The following is a 14,835-nucleotide window of genomic DNA, read 5'->3' on the forward strand; positions in this document are numbered from 1 at the left end:
TTTCTGAGGATCATTTTCCAGTAAATCTGTGTTTGTTGTCAGGCAGCGTTATAAAATCAGTATTTAAATGAAGCTAACACTGGTTAGCACGTTAGCATGTGGCCTGGATGAGTTTCTCTATTTCATCCTCATTCTGCTGTCGGACAACAGAAACTTCTGGACATGAGAACAGTTGGATTGTAGTTCAGAAGCTAAAAGAAGCTAACAGATGCTAACAGAAGCTAACAGTTGGAAATAGATGCTAACAGAAGCTAACAGATGCTAACAGGAGCGAACAGATGGAAATAGATGCTAACAGATGGAAACAGAAGCTAACAGATGCTAACAGGAGCTAACAGATGGAAATAGATGCTAACAGATGGAAACAGAAGCTAGCAGATGCTAACAGAAGCTAACAGATGCTAACAGTAGTTAAAAGATGCTAACAGATGCTAACAGATGGAAACAGCGCTAACAGATGCTAACAGAAGACACATCAGGATGTTTCTGATGTTTGTTGACATTTATTGTTTTGTATTATTGTTGTTGATGATGTTTATTGTTGTTTATTGTTTTGTATTATTGTTGTTGGCTTAGGGCTGTTGATCCTGGACTCACCTGTCTCTGGACATAAAGACGTGAACAGCAGGTTCCCTCCTGCGTCCTCGTAGCTCCGCCTCCACCCTGTGGTCTGCAGGTGATCTCCCAGCCCCACCTGGGCTCCCTGGACGTTCAAGTACAGATGGGTCAAGGCCAATCCCAGTGCTCCGTTGGATGTGGAGCAGCTCCACGCTGGCGACGCCCCACAGGATTCCAGCTGCAGGTGAGAGCCAGGCTCCGCCCACAGACACCTGGAGGACTGAGTGTGGACTAACCTGGCTGCACTTGACCACGCCCAGTGGTGGGTGGGGTCAGTGACGTCACAGCATCCTAGGATGATGAGGTCATCTAGCGGGATGAGACACATGTTGGCGCTTGGAGAGACGAGGAAAGCACCTGGAGGAGAAAAGGATAGATTCATTATTTTTGTTATTATTATTATTATTATTATTATTATTATTATTATTGTTATTATTATTATTATTATTATTATTATTATTATTATTATTGTGATTATTATTATTATTATTATTATTATTGTTATTACTATTATTATTAGTAGTAGTACTATTATTTTTATCATTATTATTATTATTATTATTATTATTATTATTATTATAAGTCATGAAACAGAACAACATACTGCTGTCTGTGTGCAGATCTGAGCTTCACATGATGAAGTGAACACGTGTGTTTTCTGATCCTGGTCTAATTGTATCTTTGGTTCTGACTGACGTATTTAAATGTCCAGCAGCAGTTTGAGTTGTTCTAAAAACATCTTTTAGCTCAGATGTCATAAATATACAGAAATAAAGGAAACACATCTAAAAGCTACTAACAGAATAAATTTACATTTTCTGTTGGAAATCTACTTTCGAAGGTCGTCAGTGTGTCAGTATTTCAGAATACTTTACTGATACTTTTGTTGATATTTATTGGATATTTAACAGATTGTGTTCAGAGATTTGTTCAACATTTGGAGGATTTTATTCAGATTATAATTGTAAATCCTGTTCAGGTATTCCACTTTAATTCTGCTGGCCTCATGTGTTCGCTGATATTATACTTATTGTCTAATTCCTGTATTTTCACTTTGAGCTGATCCTCTACACGTCTGTAGTGGAACAAATACATTAATCTAAGCTGCTGCTCTGGTTTAAAGGATGTCTGTTTTATTCTCAGTCTAGATCCTGGTGTGTGTTCATGTCAATGGTCTAAAAGCTGCTTTTGATGTTCACTGATCTCAATTAGTTTTGGTTTCTGTAGAATTTTTAAAAAATAATTAAGCTCTAAAACAAAAGTTCTTTGATAGAAAAATTGTCAAAGTTATAAAATCTGTGTTTTGTTCAGGTTTGCTTTTAAAAATTCTGCCTCAGACTGAAAAATATGAAGAGCTGCGACCATAAATCCATTAATCTGTTAAATTAATCTCCAAATAATTTGATATTCCATTAATTAGTTTCAGTTATTTTTAATAAAAGGTCTAATTTCTGACTGCAGCTTCTTCAGTGTGAATATTATCTGGTTTCTTTCATCTATGACAGTAAAATGAAGATCTTTGGACTAAAGAGGACATTGTTTAGTCCATCTAAACATCTAGACCCCTATGAACATCTAGACCCCTGTGAACATCTAGACCCCTATGAACATCTAGACCTCTGTGAACATCTTGACCCCATGAACATTTAGACCTCTGTGAACATCTAGACCCCTATGAACATCTACAACCCTATGGACATCTAGACCCCTATGAACATCTAGACCCCTATGAACATCTAGACCCCTATGAACATCTAGACCCCTATGAACATCTAAACCCCTATGAACATCTAGACCCCTATGAACATCTAGACCTCTATGAACATCTAGACCCCTATGAACATCTACACCCCTATGAACATCTAAACCCCTATGAACACCTAGACCCCTATGAACATCTGGACCCCTATGAACATCTAGACCCCTATGAACATCTACACCCCTATGAACATCTACACCCCTATGAACATCTAAACCCCTATGAACATCTAAACCCCTATGAACATCTAGACCCCTATGAACATCTAAACCCCTATGAACAGCTAGACCTCTATGAACATCTAGACCTCTATGAACTCCAGGTTCTGGTTCCTACCAATGAGTCCACATCAACATTTCAGGTCTAAACATGTAAAAACTGGAACCTTGTCTGGTCCAACTTTAACTCATCAGATTCTACTGATTTTAGGGCCTCAACAGTTGGAAAAATGTGTACCAAAGACTGTATTTTAGTAGGTTTTGAGGAAGAAGCTAAATAATGTTGATTTCACTAACACACACACAAGATTTAAACTTTAGATGAAAATTATTATAATTCTAATTTTACATGATTGCTACTGCAGGAGAACAAAACGTGAGATTGTACATTTTGTAAAAGATGTAAAAAAACTGAAATGTGAGATAAAAATACGTAAAACCACAGAAATGTGAGATAAAAAGATGTAAAACAACAGAAATGTGAGATTAAAAGATGTAAAACAACAGAAATGTGAGATTAAAAGATGTAAAACAACAGAAATGTGAGATAAAAAGACATAAAACAACAGAAATGTGAGATTAAAAGATGTAAAACAACAGAAATGTGAGCTAGAAAGATGTAAAGCAATAGAAATATGAGTAAAAGATCTGGAGACACCAAACTGCATTGAAGCCTGAGTTCCTTTTCAGCTGGTTGTGAGCTCAAGTTTCAGAGAAATCATCTGTTTGTGGCTTCGAACAGACGCTTCAAATCTAAATGTAGAGTTTAATAATAATCTAAATGTAGTGTTTAGTTGGCATCAGTACTCACAGCTGGACCTGAGCAGCAGAAGCAGTAGAACCACGGCGTCCATCTTCAGCGTCCTGCAGCTTCACTCGGCTGCAGTAAAGTGAAGGAAATGCGTCTGTGGGAGGAAAGAGTCGCTTCCTTCTCTTCCATTGTTTGGAGGTTTGTTGGTGAACGAGTCCTCGGTGTCTGTCGGAAATACCAGAGATTCAGCCACTCAAAGAACCTTAAGAAAACAGCAACACAACTTCTACCTGATCCACACTTTATTCAGTTTAATGAGCAGATTTTAAAGTTCTGCCACATTTAACCTCCAAAAATCTACATGGATTTGATTAATTTGAAGAGTCTCACTTTGTTTTCATCCAGGTTTCATCTTTTAACACGAACAGAACACACATTTAGCTCATTCAAGAGGAAAACTCTGACACGGGACAGAAAACAACCACAAAGAGATGCCCAACAACCAGCACATGGCACCGAATGGCCACAGAAAAAAACACAGAAATGACCTGAGAATGAGCAGAAGCTGATGGAAAATGACCCAGATGTGACAAAAACCCCACAACACTAAAGAACCAAGAGCAGAAATAAAGATACTACAAAGAAACACAAAGGGTTGAAAATGTGATGACAACGAGCCGAGAAAAGACCAAAAAATGACCATAAAGACACAAACTGATGTTTTCATGTTCCAGTTATGAAATAACTGTTTGCATTCAAACCTGTGGAAATATTAATAAAATTCATTTTAGGGGAAATATGGAAGAAAAACAGTATTGTTTCATTTTTCTAAATAAAATGTATGGAATGTAGTGTCTTTAATAATCTATCTATCTATCTATCTATCTATCTATCTATCTATCTATCTATCTATCTATCTATCTATCTATCTATCTATCTATCTATCTATCTATCTATCTATCTATCTATCTATCTATCTATCTATCTATCTATCTATCTATCTATCTATCTATAACTGGGTGTAGGGTGGTGTCATGAAGCATTTCCTGTCCTTGAAACTTCCTGTGCAGTCAGACACTTCCTCAGCCAATCAGGAGGCAGCAGCTTGGACGCAGGCCCAGTCCTGACCTCTGATCTCGGCGAGGAAACATGGAGGTCACAGTTAACACGCTAACACGCTAACTGTGAGGCAGACATGAAGAACACGGCTTCATCTGCTGCACGTTACAGAAACACTTCTAACCAGATTTAACAGGTTTAACCAGATTTAACCAGATTTAACCAGATTTAACAGATTTAATCAGATTTAACAGGTTTAACCAGATTTAACCAGATTTAACAGGTTTAACCAGATTTAACCAGATTTGTCAGGTTAAACCAGTAGTGAGTCTGAAGCTGGACACTGGAGGTCTGATGTTCAGAGCTGGTGGTGGTGGTGGAGCTCCACAGGTTGGATGTGAGCTGGAGGAGGAGGAACTTGGAGGGAGGTTGATGAAGTGATGCAGACCGGTGATTGGTGCAGACTTTAATGGACATGTTGGTGAGGAGGAAGTGATGGGCAGGTTTGGTGTCCAGGACAGGAACACAGAAGGACAGATGGAGGTAGATTCTGCAGAAAGGATGGAGATGGCTGCAGTGAATGTTCCAGAAGAGAACATAGGGAACATCAGGGTGACTAACAGAGTGGAGGTAGGAACACACTGGTAGACTAGATCTGGTGTAGACAGTATAATCTGAAGGAAATCAGTGGTGGGTGAGAGGATGGTGGAGTGAAGATGAAGATGAAGAGGAAGAGCAGAGGATGAAATGGTGGAAGCTGAAAAAGGAAGAGTGTTGTTTGGTTTTCAGGGAGGAGGTGAGACTCTGGGTGGTCAGGAGGTGTTTCCAGATGATTGGACACCTACAGCTAGTATGATCAGGAAGACATGTAGGAGAGAATAATCTGGAAGGACAGAAGATAAGAAGAGTAGATGAGAGGACTGAAGAAAGAAGACAGGAGGACAGGGACAGACAAGTAGAGGAGGGAAACTTACTGGTATGTTAGGGTGGAGTAAGGAGTGAGAGACTGATCTAAACAGGATGGAGAGGCAGCGAGATGGAAATGTCCTGACAGGTGAAGAGAAATTTAAAGAGATGATGAATGAGAACAATGAGAGAGAAGGAAGAGTAGAAGAGGCAATGGCTGTGGATCAGGAAATAGTGAGTATGAAGAGTGAACAGGAAGCTGGTCCTGATGATACACCTGACGAGGTATGGTGGCAGTAGAGCTTCTGAATGGGTTTTTCAGATCTTAGACAGTGAGAAGATGCCTGAGGAATGGAGGAAAAGTGTGCTGGTGCTGATTTGTCAGAAGAAGGGACATGTTCAGAGTTGTGGCAGCTACAGAGGAATAAAGTTGATGATCCAAACAATGAAGTTGTAGGGAAGAGCAGTGGAAGCTGGACTAAGGTCAGGAGTGAGCAGCAGAGTGGTTTCATGTCAGAGTCCTACAGATGCAGGATTTGCTCTGAGGATGTTGATGGAGAAGAACAGAGAAGGTTGGAGGGAGCTGAATGATGTCTTTGTAGATCTAGAGAAAGCAGAGAGGAACCGTGGGTTGTATGAGGAGGTCTGCATGACTGGACGGTGGTGAGGTGTGCTGTAGGTGTGATGGAGGACTTCAAGGTGGAGGTAGGAGCTCATCAAGGATTAGCTCTGAGCCTCTTCTTGTTCGCTATGGTGATGACAGGAACCTCCATGGACCAGGATGTTTGCAGATGACACTGTGATCTGTAAGGAGAGCAGTGAGCAGATGGAGGAACATCGAGAGGGGTGGAGGAACATCTAGAGAGCTGGAGGAACATCTAGGAACATCCAGAGAGCTGGAGGAACATCTAGAGAGCTCGAGGAACATCTTGAGCGGTGGCGGAACATCCAGCGAGGTGGAGGTCTGCTCTGGAAAGGAGACAAATGAAGGTTAGCGTGACAGAATCCATGGGAATGAGAAGAAACCAAGTGGAAGGGTGAGGTTTCAGGAAGTAGAGATAAAGAAGGTGGAGGATTTGAAGGACTTGGGTCAACAGTCCAGAACAATAGAGAGAGAGGAGAAGTGGAGAACAAGCAGCAGGTTGGAATGGGTGGAGAAAAGTGCGTGATTTGATAAAAGAGGATTGGCAGGAATGAAAGGAAATGGTGGAGAGAACAGACTATAGATAGATAGATAGATAGATAGATAGATAGCTAGATAGATAGATAGATAGATAGATAGATAGATAGATAGATAGATAGATAGATAGATAGATAGATAGACTATAGATAGATAGATAGATAGATAGATAGATAGATAGATAGATAGATAGATAGATAGATAGATAGATAGATAGATAGATAGATAGACTATAGATAGATAGATAGATAGATAGATAGACAGATAGATAGATAGATAGATATATAGACTATAGATAGATAGATAGATAGACTATAGATAGATAGACAGATAGATAGATAGATATAGAGATAGATAGACTATAGATAGATAGACTATAGATAGATAGATAGATAGATAGATAGATAGATAGATAGATAGATAGACTATACATAGATAGATAGATAGATAGATAGATAGATAGATAGATAGATAGATAGATAGATAGATAGACTAGATAAACAGGTAGATAGATAGATAGATAGATAGATAGATAGATAGATAGATAGATAGATAGATAGATAGATAGATAGATAGATAGATAGACTATACATAGATAGACAGATAGATCGACTATAGATAGATAGACAGACAGATAGATAGATAGATAGATAGATAGATAGATAGATAGATAGACAGATAGATAGATAGACTATAGATAGATAGATAGATAGATAGATAGATAGATAGATAGATAGATAGATAGATAGATAGATAGATAGATAGATAGATAGATAGATAGACAGATAGATACATAGACTATAGATAGATAGATAGACTATAGATAGATAGATAGATAGCTAGATAGATAGCTAGATAGATAGATAGATAGATAGATAGATAGATAGATAGATAGATAGATAGATAGATAGATAGATAGATAGATAGATAGATAGATAGATAGATAGATAGATAGATAGATAGATAGATATAAATATGAAACAGTATTAAAGGGTCAGACTCGACCCAGACTATTCAATTTCAATTCAATTCAATTTTATTTATATAGCGCCAATTACAGTCAAATTGTCTCGAGACGCTTTACAGAACCCATATGCCTGACCCCCAGAGCAGCCCTAAGGAGACAGTGGCAGGAAAACACCCTTTTAACAGGGAAAAAAAGCCTCGAGCAGAACCCGGCTCTAATGTGGGGGGACTAGATATTACAGGTTATTTATTTATGAGAAATTTTTCTCCAACTCATTATTATTATAATAAAAAAATCCAGTTGATTATGAGGATTTTTCATGTGTTTACAGGAGATGTTTCCATTATTTATTCTGCAGCTTCAGCTCAGGATTCATCTTCTGTCCTGTTTGTGTTTGAAACGATTTAAATGTGCTGCTTTTCACATGGGCTGCACAGTGGCGTAGTGGTTAGCACTTTCGCCTTGCAGCAAGAAGGTCCCTGGTTCGCGTCCCGGCTTTCCCGGGATCTTTCTGCATGGAGTTTGCATGTTCTCCCTGTGCATGCGTGGGTTCTCTCCGGGTACTCCGGCTTCCTCCCACAGTCCAAAAATATGCTGAGGTTAATTGATTATTCTAAATTGCCCGTAGGTGTGAATGTGAGAGTGCTTGTTTGTCTTTGTGTGTGGCCCTGCGACAGACTGGCGACCTGTCTGGGGTGTCCCCTGCCTTCGCCCGAGTCAGCTGGGATAGGCTCCAGCCCCCCCCCCCGCGACCCTAGTGAGGATTAAGCGGTGTATAGATAATGGATGGATGGATGGATGGATGCTTTTCACATCAGTGATCAATAGACTCATTTATCACCCTCTGCTTTCGATGTGTTTTAATAAAATCATTAGAGCCCTGATTTGATTAAAGTGGAAAAAAACTGTTAAAATGTCACAAAGAAATGTGCAAAAAAAATATCCACCGGAATAGAACTGTTAAAAATTGTAATATTCCAGCTGATCAGGACCCAAAAATTGGTCAAATAATGGAAATATTAAACAAACTGCACATTTTTTTGTAATTAAAACACAGTTCGTACCCTTACTTAACAATCAGAGGGTACTGTTATTATTATTATCATTTTTATTTTTATTATCTGATTATCTGAGGTGTTTCCGGCTGAGTTTTTGAGGGACGCTTCAGTCTCGTGAAGTCTCGTGGGATCTCGTAGTATCGCGGTAGTTGATGTCAGCAGCGCTGCTAGCAGTGAGCTAACGCTAAGGACCGGAGCGGACCGACAGCCGCAGAGCGATGACCGTCCGCTGAATCACCGTTCGCAGGCAGCTGCCTACGGACACCGCGGTCACCTCAACATGGATCTGAACACGAAGCATGGATCTCCCCCGGAGGACGGGGAGCTGGAAGACGGAGAGATTTGCGACGACGAAGCCGAGGAGAGCGTGCCGACGCGGCGGGGGGATGGTAGCAGGCCCGGCGGCGGCGGCGCTCCTCGGAGCCGAAAGACGCACCAACACACGCACGGCCTGCCGCCGCACCTGGGCCACCCGCTGCCGGACCTCCGCCTCATGATGCCCTACGGCCTTGGCCCTCACCTCGGCTCTTTCCCCCCCAACCACCGGCAGCAGTGCGGGCCGAGCGGGCCCGACCGGCCCCCGGCTCCCTCTCCTACGCCGGCGCTGCCTCCGGGGCTCGTTCCGCACGGCGAGCCGAGCCCGCGGTCCAGCTTCTGGGAACGGAGCCACGGAGCCCTGGGTCGATTCAGACACCGGGTCGTACCGAACGGTGGACGCGGCGCCTGGAGCCGAGGCGGCCGAGGGGGTAACAGTCGAGCTCCCCCCGGTCGTTACGGCCCCGGAGAGAGTCACGGCTCCCCCCAGAGGAAACGTATCCTTCCCCGCTGTCTGTCACTGTTAGAACCGGAGGACTCACCGAATTACCGAGCTCCAGAGAGCCGAAAAAGGCCGAGGCAGGACGGTTACTGAGAGCAGCCAGGTGAAGGGAAACAGTACAGGTAACAGTAGATTAAAACTACAGGTAACAGTAGGTTAGAACTACAGGGAAAACTACAGTCAAACTACAGGTAACAGTAGAGTAAAACTACAGGTAACAGTAGATTAGAACCACAGTAAAACTACAGGTAACAATAGATTAAAACTACAGGTAACAGTAGAGTAAAACTACAGCAAAACTACAGGTAACAGTAGGTGAGAACTACTGGTAAACTATAGATAAATCTACAGGTAACAGTAGGTAAGAACTACAGGTAAACTACAGATAAAACTACAGGTAACAGTAGATTAGAACTACAGGGAAAACTACAGTCAAACTACAGGTAACGATAGAGTAAAACTACAGGTAACAGTAGGTTAGAACTACAGGTAACAGTAGATTAGAACTACAGTCAAACTACAGGTAACAGTAGAGTAAAACTACAGGTAAAATACAGCAAAACTACAGGTAAAATACAGCAAAACTACAGGTAAAATACAGCAAAACTACAGGTAAAACTACAGATAATAGGTTAGAACTAGAGGAAAACTACAGGTAACAGTAGATTAGAATTACAGTCAAACTACAGGTAACAGTAGAGTAAAACTACAGGTAAACTACAGGTAAAACTACAGGTAACAGTAGATTAGAACCACAATAAAACTACAGTAAAACCACAGGTAACAGTAGAGTAAAAGTACAGGTAACAGTAGATTAGAAACACAGTGAAACTACAGTAAATCTACGAGTAACAATAGATTAGAACCACAGTAAAACTACAGATAACAGTAGATTAGAACCACAGTAAAACTACAGGTAACAGTAGATTAGAACCAAAGTGAAACTACAGTAAAACTACAGGTAACAGCAGATTAGAACCACAGTAAAACTACAGGTAACAGTAGATTAGAACCACAGTAAAACTACAGGTAACAGTAGATTAGAACCACAGTAAAACTACAGTTAACAGTAGATTAGAACCACAGTAAAACTACAGGTAACAGTCGATTAGAACTACAGTAAAACTACAGGTAACAGTAGATTAGAACCACGGTAAAACTACAGGTAGCAGTAGATTAGAACTACAGTAAAACTACAGGTAACAGTAGATTAGAACCACGGTAAAACTACTGTAAAACTACAGGTAGCAGTAGATTAGAACCACAGTAAAACTACAGGTAACAGTAGAGTAAAACTACAGGTTCAAAGTTGAAAGTCAGCTTAATTGTCGGTTCTGCTACATGCGTACACATACAGATAACTGAAATTGCATTTCTCTGTAACCCTAAAACGTGAAAACTAAAGCTAAAAATTTAGGATACAATCAAACACAAGAGAAAAACAAAAACACAACAATCCTAATCTACATAAGGCACAATTTAGTCTATTGTTCAGAACCTGAGTATTGTAGTATAACGGAAGACAAGTGTGCAAACTGGCATTTAGGAGAAAACATTAAAGTGACTTAGTGTCAAACAGACCATGTGCTATTACAGTGCAGATCGGAGGTTATTGACCAGAGTTTGTGTATGTGGGGGAAGGGGGTGGTAGAGAGGGGAGAGAGTTCAGCTTCCTGACAGCCTGGTGGATGAAGCTGTTGCTCAGTCGACTGGTCCTGGTCCTCAGACTCTTCAGTCTCCTCCCTGATGGCAGCAGGCTGAACAGGTTGTGGGATGGGAGTGTGGGGTCTCCTGCAATGCTTAGTGCTTTGGGAGTGAGGCGGGTGCTGTAGATGTCCTGGAGGGAGGGGAGAGAGACACCGACAGGTAAACTACAGGTAAAACTACCAGTAACAGTAGATTACAACTACGGTAAAACTACAGGTGAACTACGGGTAAAACTACAGTAAAATTCTAGGTAAAGTTGATGGTACTGTACAGTTTTTGTTGATATTTTTGACTGATATTAATGAGTCCATTAATGTGTTTTTACTGACAACTTTTTATTAATGTGTTTAAAACGTTTATTCTTATTTTCCAGAATTTAATTTTAACACATTTTAGGGATTTCCTCAATATTTTTTCTAGGTATTTTTTTTTGTATATTTCACCTTTTTAAAAATATATTTTCTGTTATAAATATTTATATATATTTTATTATTATTTTCTGATGTATATTTTCCCCTAAGCGTTTTTAATATTTCCGTATTTTTTGGCACTTTTCTGAATATTTTCTGACTCTTTTATAAATTATAGCCCTTGTTTATAATAATAACCTCAGTTTATTATTTATTTGTGTACTTCCTGATGGTATGAAGAGCAGAGATCCTGACTGAATATTGATCAGGTGATTGATGGGTATCATTGACTATTGATCGGCAGTGATCAGGTGATTGATGGGTATCACTGATTCTTGGTTCCTGAACTTCGGCCCTCAGAGAAGCTTCTGGGGAGGAACCGGCCCAGGAAGGTTCTCCACAGCATGTCCAAGCCAGAGAGCAGCATGGACGAGTCCTTCGAGGACCTGCTGTCCAAGTACCGGCAGATCCAGCTGGAACTGGAGTGCATCCGGAAGGAGGAAACCATGGCACTGGAGCCGGACCTGGACCAGGACCTGGTCCACGCCGGCGGACTCCAGGAGAACCGGACAGAACCGGCCCAGGAGCTGGACCGAGCCGAGAAGAAGGTGTTCCAGGCCTTCAACATCAAACCGCTGAGACAGAAGATCCCCTCAGCTAACCTGGACGAGCTCCAGAGGAGGTGGGCGGAACAAGACGGAGGGGACGGAGCCAATGCTGAAGGTGAGACAACATCAGGAAGTTCGCCTGCTGCAGGACAGACAGATACAGACAGTCAGACAGACAGACAGGTCGTTTCTCAGTAGAATTGTTTTTCTTCATCAGTTCGTTTTTGTTCTACGGTTTTTAAGGGTTCAGTCTTTTGTTGATGAGGTTCTAAAGGTTCTGTTGGTTCTCAGCTGCAGATGGAACCTCAGAAGGAGGACCAGAACCAGCAGGTGGCGCTGTAGAGGAGGCCGAGCACAGAACCAGTGAGTTCATGGATCAAACGTCCACATTTATGACCAGAAAGCTTCAGCTCATATTCAGCTTTAACCTTTGAGGTTCTAAAGCAGGGGTCAGTAACTGGTGGACCACAGTCCGGATCCGGACCCAGACGCCGTCTTATACGGACCGGACCTGTAATCAGTAAATTGTAGCGGGATTTTAAATTTGACCGGTCGCTTCTGTTTTACCGGCACAGCTTTCCCAGTGTTTACGGCATTAGTTATCAGCTCAGGAAACACACAGACCAATTACGTACGAGTTCAGCCATCCCACATGACACTACTCAGCCAATGAAGTCTCTGTATTGCAGCTGCTAAACATCACAGCTCTGCATTCAGAAAACAGTTGAGAGGTGAGAGACAGACAAAAAGGAAAATTAATAAAGTGACACCGAGAGGGAAATAGTCCTGCACATGCTGACCATGTTTGGCTCAACATACAGCTGGAGGCACCTTTCTCAACTATGAACATAATCAGAACTGAATATCGTTCCAGACTGACCAATGAGCTCCAGATGTGTTTGAGAACGACCCTGACACCATTCAGACCACAATTCAAAATACACAATTCAAAAAATCCTGGCAGGACAAACTGCAGCTCAGTTCTCCCATTAAGCAGCAGGGATATAAGGGGAGTAACAAGACAGGAAAAAAAATATAAAAGTGTTCAATTGTTTACATTTCTTGAGATTTGGGTATTGTTAAAGATGTATATAAGCTGGTTCGGGTTGTTTAGTCATTATTTTTTCAAGTTCTGCACTTAATTTTAAGAGGTATAGTTATATCAAAATTTATTTGTTAATAAATGTTGTCAAAATGTTTTTGAACCGTACTGAATTTATTTGATTTGATGGTCAGTTATTGATTACATGCCCATGCTAATAAAACTATTAGGTTACATCATCATGTGTCGCACTAATTGAAGTTAGACTTTATGACATTACAGACCTTGGCTTTAATGCATTTTGTCTGACTGGACCTCTTTGAATTTTAGTTGAATACCACTGCTCTAAAGGTTCTGTTGGTTCTCAGCTGCAGACGGAACCTCAGTGGACCGACCAGAACCAGCAGGGGGTGCTGCAGAGGAGGCCGAGCACAGAACCTGCGAGAACTGTGGAACCAACAAACCTCCATGTTCCTGCTGCAGAGAGTCTTCAGCCTCCAGCGAGGAGTCCACGTCTACGGAGAAGGTGGTTCTGACTGGTTCTGAGTGGAAATGACTGATTCTGACTGGTTCTGAGTGGGTAATCAATCAATCAATCAATCGATCTATCTTTATTTGTCATTGCACACTTTGATATACAACGAAATTTCATTTGAGCTGCCCTGCCAATGACAGCTCTGGCTGCTTTGCAGTGCTGCGCGCACCTTTCTTGAAGAAAAAAAGAAAAAGGACATGTTGGGATCTGGGTAGGGATAGCAGAGGGTAAAAGAAAAAAAAGGCTCGTTGTACCAAATTAAACCTCCAATGTTAGGAAATTCAATTTGAGAAGGAGCCTAAAAAAAAAAACAAACCCACAACAGGCAAAGCATGATATAAGACAAGGATAGTTGGGATAAGGATGTGGGGTGGTGGAGGGGGGAGCACTGCACAGTTAGTCAGATCCCATGCAGCAATTTCTGCGCACGGATTCCTGGCTCCTGTGTATAGTGAGGAAAGCTTGTGGAGGCGGGGGGGATGGTGGATATGGGAATGTGTGCGCGAATGTTTAGCTCAGTCCTCAGTTCATGAGTCCGATGTTTGTGTACGCGTGTAGCCCATCTACTTCCGTCTCAGATCTCCAGTGTCTCAGTTCGCGAGGGTGGGAGCGCGATAACACAGCAGGTTGCTATGGAGACGTCCTCGGTTGGCCCGGTCCAAAAGTCAACAGGTGTCCTTGGGAAAGTGGGGGGGGGTTTAGGAGAGCTATCTCTTGGCCATGAAACTTCCAGAGGAGTTTGTTGTTGTTCCAGGGGCGCCATGCAATGTAATCAGTTTCCTTCTTGTTTAGGCGGGAGAGGAGTAATTTCACCTTCCCCCTACTGCTCTCAACAGTTTTAGACCCCAGCTGTAGCGATTCTTACCCTGATGGCTTCCGCTTTGCGACTCACATCAACAGTCACACCAAGCAAATTGTTCATCTTACGATTGAGTTCGTCATACCGAGCATCGGCAGCCGTGATCCGATCATTTGCGTAGACCAGCAGTGTTTGGACGTCGTTTCTGTCTGCGGTCTTCCTGATTTTCCAGAAGCTCAGGCCAGTGAACAAGCCAATTATCAACAGGCCTGTCATCATAAATCCGAATATATAAACATCTTCCACATCCTCCACGGATAGGGGTGCCAGGCACATGATCCCCTTCTACTTCCCACTTCCCAGGCGTCCATCACGGAACCAGAGGCGAAACTCCCATCCGG

The 14,835-nt window shown here is 41.7% G+C and overlaps 2 protein-coding genes across 11 annotated transcripts in view; one reads left to right on the forward strand and one right to left on the reverse strand.

The window, feature by feature from the left end:
- The window catches only part of LOC111578298 (receptor-type tyrosine-protein phosphatase beta-like), a 40,650-nt gene extending 37,087 nt beyond the window's left edge, over positions 1 to 3,563 (reverse strand). For all 6 annotated transcript variants that reach the window (XM_055009465.1, XM_055009461.1, XM_055009464.1 and 3 more), the window contains exons 1-2: positions 3,407 to 3,563; positions 598 to 975 (exon numbers count right to left, since the gene is read on the reverse strand). In XM_055009465.1, coding sequence (XP_054865440.1) covers positions 598 to 975; positions 3,407 to 3,449 — 421 coding nt within the window. In that variant the 5' untranslated portion in view covers positions 3,450 to 3,563. The remainder of the gene's footprint in view (positions 1 to 597; positions 976 to 3,406) is intronic.
- A 5,107-nt stretch (positions 3,564 to 8,670) lies between these two features.
- LOC111570896 (zinc finger C3H1 domain-containing protein) overlaps positions 8,671 to 14,835 on the forward strand; it is a 40,420-nt gene continuing 34,255 nt past the window's right edge. For 4 of the 5 annotated variants that reach the window (XM_055009385.1, XM_055009386.1, XM_023273891.3 and 1 more), the window contains exons 1-4: positions 8,671 to 9,328; positions 11,811 to 12,173; positions 12,350 to 12,421; positions 13,469 to 13,626. In XM_055009385.1, coding sequence (XP_054865360.1) covers positions 8,797 to 9,328; positions 11,811 to 12,173; positions 12,350 to 12,421; positions 13,469 to 13,626 — 1,125 coding nt within the window. In that variant the 5' untranslated portion in view covers positions 8,671 to 8,796. The remainder of the gene's footprint in view (positions 9,329 to 11,810; positions 12,174 to 12,349; positions 12,422 to 13,468; positions 13,627 to 14,835) is intronic. The other variant, XM_055009388.1, reaches the window with a different exon arrangement.

Source organism: Amphiprion ocellaris, chromosome 3, assembly GCF_022539595.1.
Source record: "Amphiprion ocellaris isolate individual 3 ecotype Okinawa chromosome 3, ASM2253959v1, whole genome shotgun sequence".
NCBI classification, from domain to species: Eukaryota; Metazoa; Chordata; class Actinopteri; family Pomacentridae; genus Amphiprion; species Amphiprion ocellaris.